The sequence below is a fragment of the Musa acuminata genome, chromosome BXJ3-2 (assembly GCF_036884655.1).
Source record: "Musa acuminata AAA Group cultivar baxijiao chromosome BXJ3-2, Cavendish_Baxijiao_AAA, whole genome shotgun sequence".
Lineage (NCBI taxonomy): Eukaryota > Viridiplantae > Streptophyta > Magnoliopsida > Zingiberales > Musaceae > Musa > Musa acuminata.
In genome coordinates this window covers 31,302,145-31,327,633 of record NC_088350.1, presented here as the reverse complement: position 1 = coordinate 31,327,633, position 25,489 = coordinate 31,302,145, and the positions used below count along the sequence as shown (strand labels likewise).

The 25,489-nt window shown below is 39.1% G+C and overlaps 2 protein-coding genes, 2 long non-coding RNA genes and 1 pseudogene across 6 annotated transcripts; 2 read left to right on the top strand and 3 right to left on the bottom strand.

Moving 5' to 3' along the window:
• Window positions 1-1,491: 1,491 nt before the first annotated feature.
• LOC103975351 (V-type proton ATPase subunit B 2) lies at window positions 1,492-9,549 on the bottom strand. Of its 3 annotated transcripts, none has more exons than XM_009390291.3 (15): window positions 9,458-9,549; window positions 8,706-8,772; window positions 7,212-7,267; window positions 6,980-7,078; window positions 6,178-6,237; window positions 4,957-5,068; window positions 4,640-4,848; window positions 4,138-4,263; window positions 3,874-4,011; window positions 3,054-3,204; window positions 2,700-2,782; window positions 2,486-2,533; window positions 2,303-2,356; window positions 2,130-2,213; window positions 1,492-1,975 (listed from the first exon to the last, which is right to left on the bottom strand). In XM_009390291.3, the coding sequence occupies exons 2-15, from the start codon at window positions 8,761-8,763 to the stop codon at window positions 1,790-1,792; spliced, it is 1,464 nt and encodes a 487-aa protein (XP_009388566.2). In that variant the 5' UTR covers window positions 8,764-8,772; window positions 9,458-9,549; the 3' UTR covers window positions 1,492-1,789. The 3 variants fall into 3 exon arrangements, with proteins under 3 accessions (XP_009388566.2, XP_018678206.2, XP_064996670.1); XM_018822661.2 differs by having other exon boundaries at window positions 1,589-1,975; window positions 4,138-4,266; XM_065140598.1 differs by lacking the exon at window positions 9,458-9,549 and adding an exon at window positions 9,246-9,266 and having other exon boundaries at window positions 1,589-1,975; window positions 4,138-4,266.
• Window positions 9,550-9,982: 433 nt separating this feature from the next.
• On the top strand, window positions 9,983-15,156 carry LOC103975352 (uncharacterized). Its single transcript, XM_018820275.2, has 6 exons — window positions 9,983-10,305; window positions 10,401-10,599; window positions 11,259-11,460; window positions 11,815-12,018; window positions 13,343-13,663; window positions 13,761-15,156. The coding sequence occupies exons 1-6, from the start codon at window positions 10,087-10,089 to the stop codon at window positions 14,785-14,787; spliced, it is 2,172 nt and encodes a 723-aa protein (XP_018675820.2). The 5' UTR covers window positions 9,983-10,086; the 3' UTR covers window positions 14,788-15,156.
• Window positions 15,157-16,456: 1,300 nt separating this feature from the next.
• Window positions 16,457-18,092, top strand: LOC135630824 (uncharacterized). Its single transcript, XR_010494150.1, has 3 exons — window positions 16,457-16,609; window positions 17,532-17,839; window positions 17,930-18,092. It is a non-coding gene; the product is annotated as an uncharacterized LOC135630824 (long non-coding RNA).
• A 209-nt stretch (window positions 18,093-18,301) lies between these two features.
• Window positions 18,302-19,905, bottom strand: LOC135630794 (uncharacterized). Its single transcript, XR_010494139.1, has 2 exons — window positions 19,757-19,905; window positions 18,302-19,594 (listed from the first exon to the last, which is right to left on the bottom strand). It is a non-coding gene; the product is annotated as an uncharacterized LOC135630794 (long non-coding RNA).
• Window positions 19,906-22,470: 2,565 nt separating this feature from the next.
• Window positions 22,471-25,283, bottom strand: LOC135631859 (protein indeterminate-domain 7-like; annotated as a pseudogene).
• Window positions 25,284-25,489: the final 206 nt, after the last annotated feature.

Below are 25,489 nucleotides of genomic sequence, written 5' to 3'. Positions count from 1 at the left end.
GAGACGATAACGATGAAGACACCGTCGACTTGGAGAGCCAATAGAATTCTTTCTATTTACCCCCTCTTTTTTTCCCTTTTTATTTTTGTGCAACCAATGAAACTAAGCCACGTCTGCATCTTTTTTGCATACACTTCGCTGGACCCTGAATGCTGACGTGGTACTCATTTAGTGGCCCGAATTAAATGTCGGCGCCAGTTCACCCGTTCAAACTTACCCGCTCCCGCACCCCTTGTGACTGGGGACAATAAATGCAAAACAGGTGGGCTCCGCATGATTATTACAGACGGTGCAAGTGAACCATACAGTGCCTGATAAAACAATGAAGTATTATAGCTCTCCGTGAACGTAATGTTATTATGTTGGCCATGCAAAACACGGTAGAAATCACAAGATGTAAGTATTCTTCCTATGCAGATACATATAACATCGTTGATCGATAATTTGAATTATATTTACAAGGTAGTAAGTAAATTTAGCTGAATGGCATTGTCCATATTAATTTCTTGATCAAAGATGACAGCATTCGACTTAATTAGGTCGAGTTGATCCCTCCAATTCCACACCGTTTAAAGAGGATGGAGAATTGATGATGCTCGAGCAGACGGAAAGATCAAACGGTCCAGATTTTCCAATCTTAAGATTTGTGAACCGTAAAGCAACGTCAAATGGTATGAGTGGTAGTATTTTTGTTAATTCGAGAAATAAAAATTATATTTAGGTGGAATGAGTCACTGTAATTTGAATGTAATGTATATATATATACTAAACTTGAATTTAGAAGGTCAAATACTGTATATAAATTATTCATCTAATTTAAACATTGACGATATAACGATGTGATGACAGGAGGAATTTAATGCGATTAGACCTCGAAAAGAATAACAGAGGAGCAAATATGGTTGATTGGTTTCCCAGTCAAACCGACATTGGAGGGTGAAGGGATGGTGGAGCCCAATCTCTTAATTGCAAAAGAGACGTAGTTGATGGCTTCGACTGTGGAATTAAGAAGCCCACTCTCTAAATTGATAGCTGTATGTAGATTTGTAACGACATGATTGATGGCTTCAATCCAATCTTCTTGATGGATGACTATCGATTTAAGATGAAATAATTGATAGCTTCAATTCAGTGAATCCAAGTCAATTATGGAGTCATATCTGATAGCACACAGTTCTGTAAATTGATATTAATTATAATAAGGTTTTGTAGTATAACTTTTGTCATAATCCGATCTTGTAAATTTTGAATCAAATATTAAGAAAATAATTAGAAGATGTTTTGTTAAGATGAAACTATAAGCTATGTAACAATAAGCTCTTGGATTTTGCTCCACCAAAGCAACCATTCCTTCATCAAAGGCAAATAATGAGAGAAAAAGTTAAGCAGCATAAAGCGCTTGTAATGTAATTTGCCCAAAGGCAAACTGAATACCGATTTGATGCTATTTAAGTCTAATTATACTTCTAAAGCTACAGGTATTCATCAAAATTCAGCACAAAATTCCTGCATAGTGGTCTTCATTATCATTAAAAAGCAGCGAGTGTAGAGTTACAATAATAATAACGAATTTTGGTTTTTCAACAAATACCAAAATAAAACCATAATTAATTGGTGTACAAGATCTTAATATTACAATAGAGGTTCAGCTCTAAGATTCAATAGCAAAGGGAGAAGAAATGAATCTGCACAATCAAGCAGAAAAGAGTCTCGAGTTTCTGAGCTTTTAGTATAGCCAGCAGCTTCCTCGTGGCACAGCAGATGAAACTTTGGAGTCGTCCAGACAAAATCAGTGGGCGGCATCTCTGCTGTAGTACTGATCTAACGTCTTTGCAGGTATGCGGTGGAGAAGTTCGCGAGGGAAGATACGCAGGAGAGTCCATGCAAGATCAAGTGACTGGAAGATGTTACGAGTGTCATAGGCCCCTTGAGCGACAAATTTTCTTTCAAACTTGTCTAGGAACTCAAGGTAGAGCTGTGCATCATAAAGATCACAACATGGTTAGCATATTGATGTTGCGTTACCCCACCATAAAAAAATATAGGTGTGTGTGTGTATATATATATATATATATATATATATATATATATAGAGAGAGAGAGAGAGAGAGAGAGAGAGAGAGAGAGACCAAATCCTCAGACGATAGTGCCTCCTCTCCCACAACTGCTTTCATTGCTTGAACATCCTTTCCGATGGCATAATTGGCATAGAGCTAAAAAATGAAGACAGTCAAACAAGTAAAGATTTAAATGAAAAATGGATTTCATTTTAGTAGAAAACACATATATCATTATAACAAACCTGGTTAGAGACATCAGCATGATCACGACGGGTCATGCCCTCACCAATAGCACTCTGCAAAGACAGTGATTAAATTATAAGAAGAAATGTGGTATCTTTACATTACCTGACAACATTCACAATTGCCAGAAAAATGAACAAAGAATATCAAATCCACAATAACCATCAGGGAAAGAAACTAACCTTCATCAATCGAGAAAGAGAAGGAAGGACATTGATAGGAGGATATATCTGCCAACATTGCAAAGAAAACAAGTCAAACTTGCAAGATAAGTAACATTAGTTCCATAATACCTAGTAACAAAAGAAGAAATAGTAGAGAATACCATCACATATACACTTGTTGGAACAAAATAAGTCCTTTTGTGATAGAAATATGTGCAGATGTATATATTACCTGTCGATTATGGAGTTGCCTATCAATATAAATTTGGCCTTCAGTGATGTAACCAGTAAGATCAGGGGTGGGGTGGGTAATATCTGTAAAAAACAGAAACCTTCAGCCAAAAGAAGAGTATAATTTCTTTTCCTAGAATTCTGCGAGTGGAGAAAATACGGCAGAAGCACTCATAACTTTTCATAGCAGTATGGTATACAAAACAACATCAAAACATAAGAGCCAACAGAGATGTTCTTTTGTGACTACTGTTTTGGAACAGTCGCATGAAAGTTCCTGATCCATAGTCACTTTAATCTAAAAAAAAAACAGAGAATGATCAGCAAAGTACAAAAACATTATATCTAACAATACCATCATTTGGCATGGTTAATATGGGTATCTGTGTGATAGAGCCTTTTCTTCCCTCTATACGGCCAGCACGCTCATATATTGTTGCCAGATCAGTGTACATATACCCTGGATAACCACGTCTACCGGGCACTTCTTCTCGAGCTGCTGATACCTAAAAGCATACAGGTAATTATTTGAAAAAAAAAGAAGAAAATTGATTAGCTCATCGGTCTAGTAGTTAGAATATAGTACTTGGAATAGCATGAAGCAAAAGCCACTGAAAATCCATAAAATTTCTTATGCAATTTGTTGATTAGAAATTAAAAACTGCCTTATAGTTGAAGAAATTTCTATGCAATTTGTTGTTTAGAAATTAAAAAGTGACTTATAGTCGGAGAAGATGAAATTAATAACTAAAAGCATTTAAATAGTTATAACCTCCCTATTGGTGAACGGAATTTCAAGACAAATGGTGCGATACATAAATTATATGCAGTTGAAAGTATGGGATACACCAGAAGATAAATGAAAACTTGCAATGCAGAAGCCTTTGTCTAGAACAGGCAGCTCAATGCACTTTTAAGGAGACAACCATATGATATACAAGAAGACTGCAAGGCCATAAACACATTTTCAGGAATTAAAAGTATAAACCATTGTTGAACAGAATTGTTCAGATGGCACAAGAAATTCATCATACTATTTACAGTTTATAAAGGTAGATAGTATATGTGCATCTTCATGTACACATTGTGTGTATTCTAGCCATATATACATATAGAATTATGTCTCATTTGACAAAGAATGTAATAGATATTAATATGAAAGAGATGGTCATTACCTCACGAAGTGCATCTGCATACGAGCTCATGTCAGTTAGGATGACAAGGACATGTTTTCCACATTCATAAGCTAAATATTCTGCTGTTGTGAGTGCAATTCGTGGAGTAATAATGCGCTCAATTGTGGGGTCATTTGCCTGTCCAATCAAGTACAAGAAAAAAAGATATGAATGCTTAACTATATTATTACTTGTTAAACAATGAAGGAAAGAAGAATAGAGGAGCAGCATGGTTTCCCATAATGGAAATAGATAAGAGCCTACCAAATTTAGAAAAAGAGTCACTCTCTCCATTGAACCATTTTCTTCAAAATCACGTTTAAAGAATTGTGCAGTTTCCATATTTACTCCCATAGCAGCAAATACGATAGCAAAGTTGTCCTCTTCATCCTGCTGATAAATGAGAAACAGATATAAAAAATGCAACAAATAATTATAGTTGTGATGTGGAAAGAACTAGAGTTCAATAATCATTGCAACTGGTTATAACCTATAGTTGTAAATTATTTTAAGCAAGACAACAATTTAGAATGGTAAATCTAAATCGGTACATATTTTTACAAGTGCAAACAAATACAGGGGGTGAACCGACCAGCACAGCATGATACATACTGTGTCAAAAGGCATCTGCATGTGCTATGCCACAAATTAACATTAACATGAATCCATGCTCTAAAGGAACTTATTTCAAGGCACACAAAGCTAATTTACTTACCACAATTTGCCCTTTTTTATTAACTACATGAGATCAATGAGCTGGAAGTACCTCTAAAAGATTGTCAGATTTTTCAAGACGCTTCACAAGACCAGCCTGACAACAAATCTGAGCAGCTATTTCATTGTGAGGGAGACCGGCAGCAGAAAAAAGGGGGATCTTCTGTCCTCGAGCAATGGAATTCATAACATCAATGGTAGATATTCCAGTTTGGATCATTTCTTCAGGATAGGTTCGTTCACTGGGATTGATAGAACTTCCTGCAATGGAATTGCTAGAGATTAAGAGCAACTCCTTTTGCAGGAAAAAAGAAAAGACGGTATATTATACAGTTTATAATATTAGTCCACTTCCCTTTATCAACTCACCAGATATATCCAAATAAGCCTCAGGTAAAATTGGAGGGCCATTATCAATAGGCTTTCCAGAACCATTGAAAATTCTTCCAAGCATATCAAGAGACACAGGTGTTTTCAAAACCTGCATCAGGAAAAGATTAGAAGTTAGTAGGGTTCTGCAGCAAAAGTCTTAACAGAAAAGCACGCACCTAGTATCACAAAATTACAAAAGAAAATCCCTAGCAAGAAGAATGAAGATGCTGTTTATTCAGATCATTAGCTACAAAACATGATTGAAAGTTGAATAATGCTGTGCAAAAATGTGTAGGCAAATTTGCATACACACCCCCAGTATCACTTGTAGATAGCCAGTTATGTGCAGAACAGACTGACCTACTAACAAAAATTGAGGTAACAAATTTAGGCAGGACAAACCTTCTAAGAACCACATTGTGAAAACAAGCATGCTTGAGGAGTGCAGCACAATGGAGCATTGTGTGCTGTGATAGAGAAAAATAAATTGATCTCAAAAAAAGATCTATTGTTTCTCTTTCAATTGGTTGGTTCACAGTGCAATGATTTTCTATGGACAGGACCTCTGTTTCAAATCAATGATGGCTCAGGCTCGGCAGCACAAACCAAAAGATTGCATTTGTGAAAAATAAAATAAAATAAAATAATAACTCAAATTTGGATGCAAAACAGTGTGTTGAGGTAGTTAAACATTTCGATAATCCATCAAAGGATCAGCTACTTTTTGATCAAAGTGAATTTTACTGATTCAACAAACAGAATAAGTAATAAAACTAAAAGCAATGGAAATAGCACAGTATTGTTTGGTTTATGAAGATATAATGGTGGCAAATATCACCTATATGCATGTGTAGGGTTAGGATTCTACTTGAAGGTTTGCTCCATTTTAGTACACCATCACACATATATATAACAGGTGGATCATTATGATATATTGTCTACATTGTGTTCATCATTTTTATAACAATCTCTTGATGGACAATAAGGAATCTTGCTCATGTGGTTGTGAAAAAACAGTTGTATGTAGTTTGAAATGTCCAACATCCACAGATCAAGACATGTTACTAAACAACAATAATTAACTGCATATGTCATTTGCAACATGTCATGCTGTATTAAGTTCAGAACTAAGTCTAATACATGTCAAAATTTAACAAAATCAAGGGAAAGTGAATTGAGGTATATATTATCAGAAAAACCAAAGAAAGAGTATATTACCTCGCCAGTGAATTGGACAGTGGTGTATTTGTTGTCGATACCCGAAGTTCCTTCAAAAACCTAACCAGAATAAAACAATGCTAAGATATGCACAAAATTAGCTTTCAGAAGCAAAAAACAGTACTTCATGACAAGGTTTAAAATAATGATCTATTAGTGGTTTCCAAAATCTATCTTCGGTGTGGCTTTTAGGATGATGTACAATGTTACTGTTTTTGTTCCTATAATTTTTGTCAAAATAATGCCATTCAATTTGGCTTGATACATGTTTTGCTCAGTTCCATAATGAATATTGTTATTGTCAGTCTTTCAGTTCAAGTTTATTCAGATATAATGTGTTTTAGCTCAAATATTCATACAGTAAATCTCTTAAAAGTTCAACTATAAAACTTTGACACAACATTTGCCTTGTTTTGCCCAGTTGCATCACTAGCTATCAAGCATGTAGGTCCATCCTTTTAACACAAGAGGACATGAACCAGACAATGAATACCTAGACTACCGAAAGAAGAAAAGACAAATGTATAATGAACTGGAGAGATAGAAAAATGTCTTCACAACCCTCTGCACCTGTAGACCAAACAAACTGGCTTGCATATGTGAATCTAAGACAAGAACTTCATATTTGGTTTTCCAGGGTCAGTTCGTATCAACACAGCGGAGCTCTAAATAGGGAATAAAATTTTGAATACTTTAAGGTGTCACAGGCTATAAGCTATACGAAGATTCAAAGTGGCCTAAGCAGGATTCTAGTGAAAAAAGAAGTATTTAAAAACAGAAAAATCATTTAATATATTAGCACCTGTACAACAGCTTTTTCACCATCGACTTCCAGGACCTGACCGCGTCGTATGGTGCCATCTCCTAATCGTATATTAACAATCTCCTGGTACTTGGGGCCCTGAAAGGAATTGGTGACATTGAGCAACAAATGCCCAAGAAACTCAGACAACTCCAAAATTCATTAGAACGCATTCATTAAAATAAGAAGACATTGGGGAGAAAGTTAGACAGGAGATAAGGTAAAATGATACCTTCACTTTCTCCAAGATGACTAGAGGTCCTGCAACTCCAGAAACAGTCCTGTACTCTGTCACAAAAATGTAAAATTATAGGTACTTTTGTCATATAACTGAACCACAGAAAGGCCACAGAAGCCCAAAATGCATCATGGGCTATAAAAAAAATGCCACAATGGAACTGGAGAAATGCTTCAAAATAATTGCCCTTTCAATAACCTGAGTCTTTGAGAATGGAAGAAAATGAGATAGTCCATTTGAGGTAATATTAACTCATCCAACATGTATGGGATTGGATTATCATATCTACTATATCAGCCAACATGGTGATCCCTTTATATGATTTCAATTGGAATAGTGTACCACTTAATGCAAGCACTGAATCAAAATTACACTGTCTCATGAAAAAATACCAGGATTTGCTCTTATTTCCTTTCCCAAAATTAACTTGCAAAATGAATCATCTTCAAAAAAGCTGTATGGGTTGCTGCTTCTGCATATGACCAGATATTAAAGACAAAGGAGATGCACATGAAACATGGCTTTTTATTTTAGCATTCATGAAGAACAACAGTTCACTCATTGCACCTGACAAAGAATGTAAGGTACTGCTTCATCATACTCAAACTTTTCATTCTAAACCAATGTTCTATGTCATTGAATCCTCACCTCTTATATTTTTCAAGGGTTCATGGACAAGAACGAAGGGCTTCAAATCATGCTGACTTTTAAATAATAATAATAATAATAATAAAACTTGCTTCCAGTTCCTTGATAATGGAGAAATGGTTACAAAAATTAAAACATGAAATCCAGATATGGTTCCCTTCTAAAGCATCATTCATTGTGATATGAGCAGTCACGTTATACTATCATTTTACCTAAAATTTAAAGGATGTGGATCACTAAATTTCATAATAGCAACTATAGAACTTTAATATACGGAAAAGGGATAATGGGTAATATCTCCAAGAAAATTACTTGTTCTGACATTCACTCTAGCATTGTAAGCAATAGACACCATCTTGGTTTCTAAAGAAAGCATACACATAATAGATATTATAACTGTATATTAAGTTGGATATTTTACTTGGTTCACCCTTTATTGTTATTCTCATAATGCAGCTCAGCCCTTATTCAAATATATCTGCAACTTTGTTTTAAAAGGTCTAATCTCCTGGCAAAACGATTGTGAGTTTCACCACTGAATTTCTAAGTGCATCCTACCAATCTAAAACAATGCATAGCTTATTCTTCCAAGACTTAGATATGTTGACGTTCTTAAAATAAAAAATGTATTGGACTTGGATAAATTTCTAACAGTATACAAGTCAAACATTCGTAGCTTATTCCATATACTGCATAGCCTTGTATTCAAGGAGAACTAAAAATACATCAAGTTTCTTGATATGGATTGTTAACAATGAACCACAAAAACATAGATCAAACAATTCTTTTATAAAAATATCAGCTGGAACAAGAACAGCCAGACGATGAGATCTTATATACCCATGCCAATTTCCAGGGATCCCTCCTCCATGTCTACGAGCTTCTTTGCCTCGCCCATTCTAACAACCTGAAGAAAGCAAGAAGCAACAGTTTGCAATCCAACCATAAACTAGAATAAACAATTTTCCAATCACCTAAGTCAAGAAAACGAGATAAATCAAACCACCCGTTGGCTCAGGCTGTTAAGTCATGATGCCAATAAAGACAAAGTTGTCAACTTTTCACACAGATCAAACAAGACTTTCCGCATTACTATTGGCAAAACCCCAACATGAAGGATTTTTCAAAACCCTTATAGGTAGAGCAGCAAACGGAAAAACCAAAGGGATGATCTGATTCGAAGTCAAATTATAAAGATGCCAATCAAAAAATGCTACAGCCTAATAATCGAGATAGAATCGACGGTATACCCATTGCAGTTAAAACCTACAGCACCAGGATTTCTAAGTTGGCTATCAAACTCAAATTTCTCCCCTTTTGCCTCGAACAAGATCTCAGGCTCTATCAATAAAACGACAAAATTTGGATCGAATATAGTACCTTAAGAACCCATCGAAGATCCTACATAAAGAATGCGTCAATGGCGCAATTGATCGAGAGGAGCAGACGAAAACCATAAATAATACGATCTACCAGAGCAGCAGATGCCAAATTATCGGAGTCATATCATGATCGAAAATCTAAAAAATCACAAGCCACAGCAGAAACCGATACCGATTACATCGAGAAAACAGATCGGAAGAGAAGCAGACCTCAGATTGGATCGACAGTGGGAAGGAGAAAGCGATGGAAGGGGGATGATGCGATGGGGGAGGAAGAAATAATTATAAATGAGATAAGAAAACGGGCGTTTATAATGGCTTCTACGCCGCTCTGGCGAACAACGATCGGGGCGAGAACAGGGGCCCGGCCAAACGGCACATGGCGACCGTCAGATCGGTGATGGACTGTCGATTGGATGATCGATACCGTCTGATTGGCCAACGTGGTCCACGTGAATCCTCTTACGGGGACGGAGGGACGGACAGCTGATCGATGCAACTCATTGCCCGAGGAAAACAATATTCTAACGGAATGTGGTATTAACACATAACTAATTTATCACTTATTATATTTTAAAAGGAACAGCAACATATCCCGTGATCGAATTCTATTTTCGCTATTTATTCTTTTAAAAAGACTGAATTATATGTAATTTTGTATTATCCCTCTTCATATTCCAGATGTCATTACAAAAAATGCTCAATGATAATAAACTATTAAAAAGATCTGCTGAGCCTCGAGACGTCGGCTCGCTTAGCGTGTTCTTCCATGGCAAATCTTCTCCTCGAATGCGTTCGATTGCTCTGCCCTTCTCCCGCCCGCCCCCGCATTCACTGATATGGCTACATCGCCTGCCGAAATCGCCCGCCTGTTTGCGGAGCTCGCCTCCCGTATCCAGAGCCCCCAAGATGACACTGATGGTGGCGATGGCGTTGGCCCTGGGGGGGAATTGGCCTCGGCCATCTCTTCCCTCGCCGCCTCACTCAGTTTCGGCGACGCACCTAGGGTTGGGGTTTTGAACGCGGCGCTCTCACTCATGTGCTTCAGAGCCTCGGAGGTCTTCCCATTCTTCTCTCTCTCTCTCTCTCTCTCTCTCTCTCTCCTGAGATGTTATGTGTTGCTTTCTTTGAATAGTTGTTGTGCTGCTTCCAGGTGCACAGAGCTAGGGTTGAGTGCCTCGTCGGGACCATCGTCGCGATGCTCTCCTCCTCCGTTTCTTGCAGGGTCTTGCGTCTTCCAGATAAAAGGGATGAAGGATTCCTGAGGATCGGGACCTCGTTCTCTTCTGAAGATTGCGTACAGTTGATACGAGTCTGTGTGGATGTTTTGGCTAGTTTGAAAGGCCATTGTGGTTAAGTGCTCGGCATTTCTTTTCTTTCCCTTGTATAATTCCATAAATTGTTAGATTCTTATGTAGTTTCTTGGATTTCTCTTGATAGGCTGTGGTAGATCCTTAGCATCTTTCTAGATATGATTACGGCTCTTGTGCATGATGTCAGGCTTTCTGATTGGTCTATGTAATTCACTGTCTTGCAATGGGCATTCTGTGGCAGGAGCAGAGAGATAAATTAATACTAGAGTAGTTTCAAAGTCATATTGCAAAAACTTATTGTATGTAGCTTACGACCACTTGGAAAATGTGACAAATACTAACCAAAGGGTAGAATCAAAGCACAAACTTTTTACTTACTGAGCTGTCAAATATTCTCTTGAGGAGTGAAGACTTGTTCTTGCTCTCATTAGTTGTAGTATATGTTAAATCCTTGAAACAATCAGTAGATCTCATGTGAAGAAAATTAAGATATCTTGATGTCCTTCTGTTGTGGTAGCTTTTTAGTGTCCTGCATTGTGATGACTACGATTGTCTTCTCTCTGAGAACATTAAGATATGAATATGAGGAGCATAATGTTTTGATTCTAAATTGATATGTTGTTTTCAATGCGTTGTTTGTTTAAAATGTTATGGTTTTGTTCTTTTTCTTTCTTGCGTTACACATTAGTCTCCTTCAGGTGCAGGAGATTCGCATGCTCTTCTATATGCTGTGGTGAAAGCAGTGATATCATCATCTACATATCAAGGTTTACTTCCTTCATTGCCGACAGGCTACTTGAGAAATGAAGACACGGATTGTGGTGTCCAAACTGAAATATCAAAGCTAGCATACTCTTTATCTGATCAGACATCTTGCACTGGACATGAATTTCCATTGAGGTACGCTTGAGGAACACATTTCTAGGTGGCATGTATTTGGTTACCCCTAAATGTGTAATTGTCAAATTAATTAAGCTTTAAAATAACTTGCATTATTGACTTCAAACGGCAACCCTGTATTTTTTCTAGGTGTCCTGTTAAGTCCTATGTATTCAATTGTTGGACAATCATCTCTTCATGCTTTTGTAGAGATTTTTCTTAAGGTGGACTTTTAAATGTATTTCTTTATGTATGTTGCATTTACCTTAGAGTAGTTGATAATTCTTACTACTGTCTGGAATTCTTTACTACTGACAGCTTAAAGAGTAGGACTCTTCTCATTATTGTATTATTTCTTTGTACTTTTTGTGGTAGGTTACAATTTTGGTATCTTGATCCATTGATTTTAAAGCATGACATATCGGAAATATTAAAGGAAGTAATTCGAAGACCTTTCCTTTGTTTGAGGAAAGAATTGCACGATCGAATGAGTTGGCGCAACATAATAACTTGTTTGGTAACCTCTCCAACTTTCTTCATAGAAACAAAGGCCACATTGCATACATGGTTTCTTTTCACGTAAGTTCCATCTTCAGGAAGCCATCTCACATATATGACATGCATATTTATATGCTTTCCATGGATGATCAGTTTTTTCTTTGTTCTGCTTAAGGTTTTTACTTCATGAAATTGGTTAAACCCTGAAATTTTGGTTCCTTTTTTATTTGTTTTCTTGTATTATGCTTTATCAAATGGTCATATATGTGCCTAATACCCAAGTGCACTGGCCAAATTCACTTACTTGCTGATGCATCCTTTGTATATTAGTTCCTTAAATATTTCCATATGCACTTACCATTTTTGCTGACTGATTCTGTTCCACTATCTTTCCATTAGTTCTAGTGACAGACTTCCTGTTTTAGGTGGTTGCTGCATCCAATATTTTAAGATTTTGATTATTGACCGTAAGATTTTCAAAGCCCATCTACAAAGCTTAAGGGGTTATTTGAAAGGGGCATAGCAACATGGACTGATAGAGCTAGGTGGAATGTTGTGAAATGAATAATGTTATGCTTTATTTTGGAGCTCTATATTTAACTCCGTGTACATATGTTGCTCTCGCAGTTGTACTAGTATGAGAAATTTCTGATATTTGCTATATTCTTGGAACTGCTAAAATATAGGACATAGAAGTACGACCAAGTGATGTACTCTTTACATGTACTTAATTATGTCTATTGGTATAGTACAATATTCAAGCCATTTTATGCTCTTTTTGAAGTGCTCTTCTATGTTTGTTGATATAGCAAAGCATATCAAATGTTAGTCATTGTTCTCTGGTTAAGGATGTCAGGGAAACGCATCAGTCAGAAACTTTGATTTAGAGTTTATACTTCAAAATTTCAATTGTGCTGGGTTTCGTCCATCATGTATCACCACATAGTTGGAGGTGCTTTTGAAAGGCCAGACATTTGCATAGATTGGTTGTTTTGCTATATGTATGTAACATACTATTAAGTATGCTCAAGCCAGACTTAACTGTCGAGGACATTTTCTTTCCCTTTTTTAGATGTCTTGAGTAGTTCTAGAGTTGCCTTGAATGTGAGTTTTAATTTACTATTGAAATGTTTTTTAGACCAATATGAGAATTTATTCTGGTACTGGAGTATCAGGAACATTAATTCATCTCTATGGGAAATGAATGAAAATGTGAACTTTGAACAATATTCAAAAGCTTGTTTGGGCAGCTTTTTAATTTATCTGTCACATTTGTTATCTCATATTTCTCTTTCATGACCAAGGTTAGTTGTTCTTACTTTTGATTGGATGTTATATAACATAATGGAACTTGCACATCATCTTTTATCTTGCTTGTGTTCTTACTAGTGGATTATCTGGACAGGGGTTTGACGTCTGTTTTGGATCTTAAGATTGGCATAGTTTTATCAGTGTTAGATATACTTTCGAGGCCTATGTGGTGGGGTGTGCCAGTTGAATTGGGATTGAGATTTCCATCTTCTTATGCCTATTTCTCCATCAGACATCATGATCTTCTGACCATACTAACTGGACAACTATCATGCAAAAACCTACTGCATCTAGTTCAGTACATAAAAACAGAAGTCGCTATCTTATCAAATATATGCCAAAGTGCTTCTCATCCTTCAGTTACAAATTACAATCATGAGGGCTTAGCTAATATGATAGGTAGTAATTCTGCCTGGTAAGCACATCTGAATTCTACTTTAGATTGAGTGGTAGCTTTTCTCAGTTCTTATGTGAACTGATCATCCATGCCAATTTGATTTGCTGCACTGCAGGTCAGTTTTGATAGACTTTCCAGCTTGGTTCTATTTTGCAAATGCACTAATCTTCTACAGAAATAGCTCTCAAGATTACTTGTCCGAAGCTCTATGTGGTAGATTGAGAACTGAGCCAGTGAATGATTTGGAACTGCATCAAGCTGCTCTTTACTATATTTCCTGGGTTTTATGTCCGATTGGTGAAGCTCATCGTGATATGCTGGCTGAAAATATAGATGAATTATTAAGGTCTTTTATGACGGAACATAAAGCAAAATCTATCTATGAAGAAAGATCATTCTCAGATATGCATCCTAAAAATGTGCTTAGCCGCAGTAAGAAACTTAAGATTCCAAAGGCCAATTGCTTTGAGAAGCATCGAATGGCTCCCCAAGAAGTGAGCAGCCTGAATATAGGAGTATGGCTCGAAAATTTTAATGCTATTCATATTGAAGTGTGCAATGAAAACACTGCCAGCAATGTTCAGTCTGCAGTAACATCAGAACAAGATGCCAACATGAAGCCTAATTTATTATTGGCAAGAGTTCCTCTAGGCATACTTCTTGTGTCCCCTAGTTATCTAGACGAATTGGGATGTGAGATACTGCTACATTATGCTGCCACCGGTGAAACTATGCTAGTAAAGGAGATACGGAAATTAAAAGATCACTATGGTTATAGTGATTTAGGAGTCTTGTTCCATAGTGATCCAAGCAAATGGGCATTGAAAGGTGCCTGTCTGGTATTTAATTTGTTAGACGTAATAGAGGACATGTCAATAATGTTGTTTGACAGTGAAGATAATCGGATTGGTTTTGTTAACCAGATGAAAGGCAAGGCTGGTCGGTTTTTAATCCGGTGCCTCAGAATGTTGCTTAACCACCAGGAGATCCAGATCGATGGAGTTGCAGTAGGAGACATGATGTTGGATGTTCATCATAGACTGCTGAAGTGGAATAAACTAGGACTAGGAATGTTTGAGGGATACAAGGAATTTGATGATTTTGTTGGTGAGCTCTCCAAAAGATGTCAACTTTCGGAATGATGCTATGAAGAACTGATGAGGCTACCATGGCATACTGGTGAGGTGATGATCAGAAATGTGTGGGTTCCTATGGATAGAAGTCTTTTAAGAATTGAAAACAATTCAATCAATCAAATCAGACATAGTGTTTATATAAACTTTTTTCTAGCAAAAGTTGAAATCTCCTGATAGTTGAAGCCATACTTATTGGCTTTTGTTGGAGCAGCAAATACATGCATGTGGTCCAGTTACATGTAAATAGGCTTCTCCATGACTGTCAACCAGAATGTACTTCAACTAGTGATCAGATGAAGAAGATCTAACTTGTACATAGTATTTAGTGTTTTATCTAAGAACTTATATTTGCAAATCCAGGTTGATCATATTTTATGCCCTGCTGTGTTGCTTCTATTCTTGTTGAATCTTATTTCACGGTGCCTTCTGAACTTTGACTGATCACATTTGAAGGTAGATTTTACTTGATACATTACTTCAAGACTGTCCATTCTTTTGCACTAAGTTCGGCATTTCATATCACATATGCATTGGTAGTTGTACGAGACGAAACTACAGGTCTCATTCCCAAAGATTCAGAAATGTAGAGAATGATGAAGATGATTGTTGATCTTTGCGTCCCACAAGTTATAGCTTCATTTGGTAAATCTTAAGTTTGACCAACTTATGTTTCCCCATGGCAATGTCTTTATATTTCTTGTCATGAATTTAGTCCCTTATTTGTGAGTAAAACTTGTTACGTTGATCGTATGATGTATGTACCATCCTTTAGCAAGTAAGTCACCCCTACTTATGAAAATAAAATATCTAGATCTATTTACACTAATGTTATCAGTTTTATTAATAGAAACATAAAAATAAAAAGTAAAAAGATAATTTACAATCCTTTAGCAAGTGAGTCACCCCTTTGCTACTTATGAAAATAAAATATCTAGATCTATTTACTCTAATGTCATCAGTTTTATTAATAGAAACATAAAAATAAAAAGTAAAAAGATAATTTTAACGTTTTAGTTTGTGATGATGGACAACTTCGGTGGTGGTGGATAATGGCATCGCTAGGAGCCACGGGTGACTTTTATAGATGAGAAAAATGATGATGATATATAAAGATCGTTTTATGTCTACGTCGACGCCGACACAATTGTCAAACGACCCTTTCACTATTTTGCATCGACGTCGACGTAATTATCAAACAACGAAAGAGTCGCTAGATATCTGCATTAACACTGATGTAGTTTTCAAGTGACATTGTTGCATCGATGGTGATGCAAATATCAAGCGACAAAAGGAATGTTCGATAATTACATCGACACGGATGCAAAGCGGTCCTCATCTCTCATCGTCGCGCTCCTTATCCACATCAACCTTCCACGGCCTCCAATTGTATCACCGTTCACCACCATCGAACGTTAAAAGTATATCTTATTTTTTTATTTTTATTGATAAAATCGATGACGTTATGATAAATAGATCTAGATATTTCACTTTTATAATTATAAAAATATTAATATAAATTTTAAAATATATAGATCAGGGTAAATAGAGATTAACTAGGCTCGGACATCTAAGCCGGCTCAACTGTAAACCAACCCGGTGACGAGTTGGACCGGCACGAGGGGTTCGATGTATGTCGACATCCAACTCAACGCAACTCGCTTTACCCACGGTACATCACTTGTGCTGCATTCCCACTTCCCGTAAGTTCTCCGACCTCTCTCCCTCTGCCCGCTGTCTCCGAAGCAATCGAGGCGGCGGCGGCGGCAACGAGGGTCCTATTACTCCACCGCACGTGAGTTCTGGTATCCTCCCTCTGTGGCCGGCCGAGGTGCGCCGCTGACCCTCTTTCTTGTCTCTCTTTTTCATCTCCTTTTTATCTCCTCTGTGATCCGTGTACGATAAGAGGAATTAGGTGTATGGATCCCTGATGCAAGATGTGGGCACTAGATCGGCTTCTTGTCCCGGTCTTGGTGAAAGATCTTGGGCACAAGATGAAAGGGTTGTTTACTGGCAAATCGAATGCTGGAGTTCAAGATCCACCAGTTCCGTCTTAGGAACTTGTGGAAAGAGGGAAGAATCTTGTTCCGATCAGACGTGCATTCTTTGGGTGCTGAATGTTCAAGAAGTTACCACTTGTGTAAAATATGGCAATTTCTTTACTTCCAGATATTATACGAAAGTTATAGTTTACATGCTTGAAACTAATGTCTCGTCTCCCCTTTTGTTTTGTTTCCCCTTATTTGCCTTCCATATCGACCCTCTGATGTTGTCGTGACCTTGGTGAAGGTTTGTTCTTTTATTTTGGGGTTTCAGATATCAGCATGAGTCTTTTAGACATCTTAGAGGATAAGTTTGCTGTGAGTGTTCCTTAGATGACTATTTGCATTAGATCTCTGGCTTTCCGTGCTCATCTGGGTTTGTTCCCTACATTGACAAGAAGATTGTTGTTTCAAATCCCTTAGAATGTTTTCTTACGTTCCTTATATTGTCTTTTGAGGATGAAATCTTTGACTACTGTGCTTGAGTCATAACCCATATTTAGGTTGACATTCTTGACCCGAATTGACAATGTCAACTCAACTCAGATGAATTTAAGATTACCCATCGGTGTGCATGTTGGATCCAGGAGACAGCTTCCGGATTTGCTAGTGGGTTGGTTTTTGTTGATTTGTTACTTGTGGGGCTTTGACCCTCAGGCCATTGAAGTGTACTCTGCTGCTTTCTCTGGCTTACGTCACGATCGTTTCCAGGTGTCTCTGTCTTTCTGGACCATTGAAGTGAAGCTGGCTGCCTTCAAGAGTTTGCTGAATAGTCATGTGTACTATGAGTTGCCAATATCATGGGATGGCTTTGGAGTGGAGGATATTGCTACTAAATTAAGAACAGTCTCAGTGTGCATAACTTCATCCACCTGGACTGCCAACTAATTAGGCCAATCATAATCTGGAAAAGAAATTTGTATGACTAGCAGGTAAGCATAATGATCAGCAAACAACTTCTGCTGACTTATCTACTCATTTACGTTTGTCTCTCATCCAGAGTTATCTTGCATAACAAGGTAAGTTAATTCATGTGTGATGAGTTACTATTTGCAGTCAAGTCTGGAAACTCTGGTGCTTACCCTCTTTTCTTTTGTTATGTTTCATAGGTGGCCTGTTCCTTCGATGAATGTTTTTACATTGGATTGAACAACATAAAGACAAATTAACAATGATTTTTCTTCTTCGTAACAAACATTTGGATATGTATTTTTACTAATCACTTAATAACTTGTTAGCTTTTGATATATGACACTTTGAGATTTGTCTGAACTTTTAAAGTACAATTTGGTGAGTTCTCTATGTTTGTATCAACAATTATGGGACTGAGAATGTGCTTTAAATAATGTCAATTTATTGGCAATATGGAATTAATAATTGAACCAAACTTTGATTACAGTATATCATAAGATGCATGTTGCTTATAGAAGGTTGATTGCCGAAATTGTAGAAAATTTTCTTCATGTGGCTCAGTATAGAGGGACAAAATTAAAATCCGATGGTTCTTGCATAAACAGAATAAGTTGATAACAAAATCAAATAGGTCACACTATACTCACACCAGTATAGTGGGACGAAATTGAAATTAGATGGTTCTTGCCGAATCAGAATAAGTTGATAACAAAATCAAATAAATTTTCATGTCAGAATTCCTCTCCTACAAAGAGTTAGGATAGCCACTCTGCAACCCTTCAAACTGCAACATCATGAACGCAAAGAATTTAGGGTCTATATCCATGTCAGTTGATGCAACAGTAGCAAGTTTTACGTCTGAACTCATGCAATACTTTTGTCTTTGCGGATTCTAGAATGACTATCTCTATCTTCAGCACTTAATTCAGAATCTATTTGTTACTTCGAGTCACTGCTAAGGTTGAGTCGAAAACCATATTCCCACATTTGAACACATGACTTGGTGAACATAAAAAAGCAGTAATCAGCAATTTCTTTTCTCAAGCTTTTAGGTTATCCTTCTTATTTGACAACGAAATCTTGCACAAATCTTCCACGATTTACTTCACCACCAAGAACTCGATCCGGCCAATGTCACCAAAACCCTCTCCGCCCGATTATAATAACACTCATTCATCATCTTCAAGTAAAGCCAAGAATCAAGAATCAGGACTCCGTCGCCAGGTTCCACTTCCTACATCATCCTTTTAACATAGAATGCAAACGTTCTTCGTTGAACTCACTTGCGACATAAATCAGCAACACAGAAGCAAAACACTACTTCCTGACCTCACCACGAATCACTCGATCAGGCCAACGTGACCAAGATCCGCTTCCCCTATCAGATCGTAAAAACAGAACACGAGAAGAACTCCGCACCGCGCAATCGTTTCATGGGGATCACAACTTTACGAGATAAATTGTTTGCAAATTTCTACAAATCCTCCACCACTTTATATCATCACAAAGGAAAGAAACTCCTCCACGCCAGCGTCATCAAGAAGAGCCTCTCCGCCCTCTCTATACTTCGTCCCGATCATCAAGAAACACAGCATGAATATCCATTTCCTGGAATCATCTTCAATGAGAACTAAGATCCAAGAATCGAAATCCCACTTCAAGGCTTCATCGCGAGAAACTCAATCAGGCCAAGGCCGCTCAAGATCCCCTTCCTCCATCATCCTTTATCACGGCATCCGGCATTCTTTGTTGAAATCATCTCCCACTCAAACCAAGAACCCAGAAACGAAAGCCTACTTCACCACAAGAAAGTTAACGTGACCTAGATCCGCTTCCCCATCACCGCAATCACAACCGAATCTCTGAAATCGCAAATTTAAGAGTCAAGAGTCGTTCGAAAAGCCCTAAATCGTACAAGAACAACAGAATGAAGACCAGAATCGCAAACAACAAGACAACCTTGCGATCGCAACCCTAAGACGGATCAAAGAGAGGAGGAGGATGGTGAGGAGAATAGAGCAAACCGGCAAGAGAGGGGACGCCAAGAGAGGTTATGGTCGGTGAACCGGTTGATCGAGCAGCACGATCGGTGCCTTCCACCTTCTTCCTTCGCCCTTTCGCCACCATTCTTCTCAGCTTGAGTCTTCCCCGCCCCTTTGCGGAACGACATGTCCGAACAGCGCCTAGCCTCGCGCGAGGGAAGCAGCGGATTTATAGCCGATGAGACGGTGGCTTCCGTTACGAAAATTGACTTCGTAACGCCCGAGACGTTGCACTCTGGCCGCCTCGTGTAACGGAATAACGCTACGTTATAGCCTCGAAGAGTGACTTGATTCTTTAATTAATTATATCTTAATCTAAATTCGTTCTCAGTCAAAATTGGTCAAATCTAATTATCATCAAAAACATATATATGTATATATATACCATTATAACTAATCTTCAGCCCTCCAAGACATATATAGTTATATCCTTTTTATTTAGTAATTATCTTATTTATTTACGTAAAATTAAGTACAGTAGACGAGAATAACTTTTTTATTTGCCTCTAAATAATTTAAATTTAAGAAACGAGGAGTCGGCAATGGGTGAAAAACACAAGGGACATTGCGACAAACGAGAAGTCAAACACTATCTTTGACTATGTGAGTTGTCAACCTCTACATAGTGATACATGCATGCCAACCACACTCTATATGGACTGGATGTATAGTTTGACTGGTAGCAGACTGTTCCGGGTCTCGTTCAACCACAATTCCCTAGGAGAGATTGTTACGTGTCAACTACAACACTCGATGCTTGCGAGTCCGAGCTCAATATAATTTCTTCAGCCTTTCTGCCCTATTCTCTCTCAGGAAGAACAGTCTCATGTCAAAGACTGCACAGGTTTTAGGATATGGGTATATAACTTCATCCACCTCTAGTCTTCTTATCTCAACCTGAAGCTGTTTCAGATGGTGTTCTCTAAGAGTAAAGAATATACAGAGAGAGAGAGAGAGAGAGAGAGAGAGAGAGAGAGTTCACGAGAAAGAAGAGAGTGAGGTGGCCTGCAATACTGCTTCAGCAGATCTCGTGATGGCTTCTGCTGCTGCTGCTGATGATGATGATGATGTCGTCCTAGACAACAAAACCTTACAGCCAGAGTCACACGCACACATAGATCGACGAGACAAAGGCTAAAAAGGATAGAAGACAGGTCCTCAAGAGTGAGAGATTCCTGTTTTCCTTTCCCTGCTCTCTCTCTCTCTCTCTCTCTCTCTCTCTCTCTTCATGTGCATGTCTCTGTATCTGTGGCAAGTACATCTCAGAAATGTTTCGCCACGAGGTGCTCATCCGACAAAGGCTAAAATGTTCAGAAGACAAGTCCTCAAGATTGTAAGAGATTCCTGCATTATTTTCCCTACTCTCTCTTCTCTCTCTCTCTCTCTCTCTCTCTCTCTCTCTCTCTATCGCTCTCTCTATCTATCTACATGTCGCAAGCCCGTGTGTTGTGGCAAGTGCGTCTCTGATAAGCTTGACAACGAGGCGCTGTTGTTCCATCAACGAGCCGTTGACATAAACGAAGACAAAAGACACTCTGAAGGAGATAGCTGCTGCTTTTCGCCTTGGCAGTAACACACTCTTGCGTGCAGAAGAACATCACAAAATTTGCACACTTCACGCTACTATAATGCAGCAGGATAACCTCATGTCATTTTCTTCTCCGAGCGAGTCCTTACACTTACTGCATAGATTCCTGCGAGGTTAATAAGATTGGGTGTCTGGTGACAAAGATTATGAGCAGATCAATTACCAATAATCTAATCAATAATAAACTCTAACGATACCTCCTCTCGCATGCAAGTCGGAAGAACACTACGATAAATGTTTTTTGATCGATTATTTGTAGCATCAGGAAGTAAAACACGAAATCACTACTCGAATGCTGGAGAACCTCATATGATCAGAAAGCCATTTAGATAAGACGCTGCCAAACCTTCGTATACTTTATCGCATGATTGTCCTGTAGGCCAAGTGATCTATTCATATATTCTTAGGAATCTTATCATCGTCCTACAATATTCTCGACTCCTAGCAATCGCCGCCGCCTTAGTTTGAATGTTGGAAGAACATTCTTGAGGTGGCATGTGGAAATCGACCCAAATTTCAAGCTGAAATTTCTCGTTTGCTCAGTCCAAAAACATCGATCTTACTTCCTACTGATTAAAATGTTGGGAAAGAAAAGAGATCGATGTGGTAATTTAGTCCTACTACGATCCAAAGAGTCGAACTATTCTGTGAGGCCGGCACTCATTTTAGATCTGTCACGGGTCAATTCCTGACAAAGGCTATAGGATTCGCCTACCAAATCATTGAAAGTGAAATCTTTACATGTAATCTCGATGATCACGCCTTAGACATCTGTCTTCTTAGTTTAAGCCACTTGCGAAGTCAAGATCATGAAGCAAAACATCATAAGATGCCATGATATATATAATTCCATTGTTGAAGCTTAATCTCAAGCATGGTATGGAACTTGGATGAGCAAGATAATGTATAGTCCTTCAAAGGATGGATACGACTAAACATTCGTCTAAGAAGCTAAGGGAAATATTGGAATTATCACCCTAAATTCTTTCTTTATTTAGGAGAAGAACAACATACTGTAATCTTTTGTCTTTTAGAAGTAGATGCATTGTTTCGAAGAACACTGAAATTGACTTTTAAAGAAGGAAGAATGATGATGACCACCAAAACATGCCTTTCAAACAAATGTTCCATTATTCGGCTAGAAATTATTGTGACAGTCATTTAAGAACATTCAGAGGATCAAACTAGAGTGCTACAGCAATCAAGTTTATGACAGTGAGCCCTACAATGCAAAGTTTCCTCCCTTTAGGGCAAAGACAAGCGGAGATGACTACATAGTGTGCCGCTGCTTCATCTTTGGTTAAGGATATCCCTGTGGGAAGAAAGCCCTTAAGCCTAAGAAATCTCTTGTCATCCCATCATTCCCACCACCACCACCTCCGACGTCAGTCCTCGCTTGGCTTCTAACAGCACCATCCATGAAGTCGTTCCCTTCTCTTTTTGATCCCAGCATTCCTCCAAACGCATCCGCAAAGGACCCATCAAACCCTGGAGTCGAAGGGCGAGGGTTCATCATCATGTCTTGAAGGAGAGGAGAAGCTGCTGACGCTTGTTCAAAACTTCCTCCTCCTCCTCCTCCTCCTCCACCTCCAGCACCACTCGTGTCTTGCTGCGAGGATAAGCCAAGGCCAAAGCCAGAAGCAGGAAGAGCCCTGAAAGAGGAATGGGTAGTGTGAGTTGCCATCTGACCGATGCGTGGAGGTCTACTTGCGGTTGCACCCATCTGAGCTGCCTTCTGGAGCAATGCAGTGGCTGACATGTGGGGAGAGGAAGCTGGGACTTGGTAGGTAGGAGGAAGAGGAGGTGGAGGAGGGGCGTCTGCCGGGTTATCATGAGAGTACTCCTGCTCTAGCCTAGAGGAGTAAACAGAGGACGAGTGGGCTAAGTGGTCGAGGGAAGTGGCTGCCTGAAACCACGGCGAGGTCTCCGACCTAACGTCGAAATGCTGCTGCTGCTGCTGCTGCTCTCTTTTCAGCTCATGGCTGACCTCTGTGGCGCGCATCAAGTGAGGAAACTGGGTCTGTAGCATCACAGTCTGCTGGAGAGGGAGGGTGTCAAGGGACGTTGAGGGATGGGAGAACTGGAGCGGGTGATGACTAGCCATAGGGTTTGCCGGGATGCCCCTTGAACTCTCTTCTGCCAGTGCATCACAGAAGGCTCGGTGAGTGATAAAGCTGTCCCTCCTGCAATCAGCAGCAGTACCACGTAGCAACAAGCGAAAGCAAACAAGAAAACGCAAGAGAACAAGCTTCAACAAAGCCACACATCATTCACGAAAAGCAGAAGAACTAAGCTCCAAAAAGAAACAAGGGCTAAGCAAGCCGAAAGCTATGAAACACTAAAGCTGAGTAGACGTCGAGATGCCTTCGGTCTTGGGCCATCAAACTTCATCTCACCTTTCCTCTCGACATGTCCAGGAACCAGCAGTTACTTGGAAGCTCACCATAGATCTTGACTCCAAAGAACATTCCTCATTCATGTAGTGTGATTAGGGCATGGGTTCAGTGACGGTGATACCTGGAGAAGAGGGTGCCGCAGTCGCATCTGTATTCCCTGGTGCCACAGATCTTGGAGTGAGCTTTCCAATCGGACTGAACGGCGTATTTCTTGGAGCACCGCTCACACTTCCACTTCTTCTCGCCATGCTTCCTGCTGAAGTGCTTCTTGATCCCGGTGAGGTCGCCGAGCGCCCTGGAAGGGTCGTGGTGGACGCATGTCACCTCCGGGCAGATGTAGACCTTCTTCCTCACCTCCTTGGGTCTCTGCTTCAGCTTCCACGGGAGATTGTGGCCCCTCCGGTGGAGCTGCAGGTTCTGATCCCGCTGGAACCCTTTGTTGCAGATCTCACACACGAACCTGTTGGTTGCCATCAGTGTCTTGGGGGACAGCGCTATCACCTCAGCATCTGGGTCTAAAGATTTCAGATTAGATATAAGTTCAGGAAGAGCAGGATGCTCAATAATCTTTTCCCTGTGCACAAAGCAGTAAACGAAGGGAAATATATTCCGAGACCTGGATTTCCTGGGAGGCTCCTCTTCTTCTTGACTGGGTTTGGATTTGCGGAGGCCAAGGAGACTAACTGGTTGGAAGAGACACTGGCCTCCCCGGAGGGAGAGGTGAGGTTGGACATGTTCTCCTCCGCCAGTTGGTGGTGTTGCTGAATCATGAACCCCTTCATCACCTAAGCTTACCTTCGAGGAACTCTTATTCTCGGTTTAGTTTCGGATGGATGGGACAGAAATCAGAAAGGCTTGGCAAAAACTGACAGAAAAAGAAATATAAATAAAAAGGACAAAAAGGGATGATGAGTGGCTTGCATCAACCAGTTTGGAGGAAGCGATAAAAAGGAGCTCGAGTACTCGAAGCAAGCAGATAGATCTATGCTCCTCTCATCCGATGAACTTCCACAGAACTCGACATGAAATATAAAATGGCCTTTTTGTTTTAGGATTCTGCAAATTGCCAGTTTCTACTAAATCTTTGCAGTAGAACACACCAACTGAAAGGAAGCAGTAAGGACTATATCGTTCCAAATGAAACACCAAACAGAAACATGAAAAGTCGAAGCCTTTTCGTCAACAGATATATAGAAGAACTACACCAATACCTCCTCCATGAACACATCAAATAAGAGGTGGAAAAGAACAAACAGATTGAGATGCCTGTAAAATTTGGTACGAGGTGCTACGAGTGTCAAATTCTTTCAGGAAAAATCCATCAAATCCAGTATCCAAAGTACTCGAATTCTAACTCGGAAACCGGCAAAAGGAAGAGCTCATTATTGCCAGAATCTAAAACATAAAATATAAGGAGGAGAAACCAAAGCCGAGGGAGGGAGGAAGAAGAAGAACAGGAGAGAGAAAGAGAAAGAGAGAGAGAGAGAGGATCTAAATGGATGAGGGAAGCAAGAAAATGTGGAATCCTCCATTCATTGAATACCCTAACCCTACAGCCTACCCTGACGTAGCACTTTCTGTCCTTTCCTTTGTTCCCAACGCATATCTAGAAATTCCTTTACTCGCCGTAAAACACCTCAGCTTTTACCATCTTACACCGGCCAACATCACTGTAATCATGGTACAAATCGGAAGAACAGTACCCTGGTACAGTGGAGAGTTCGAGTGGCT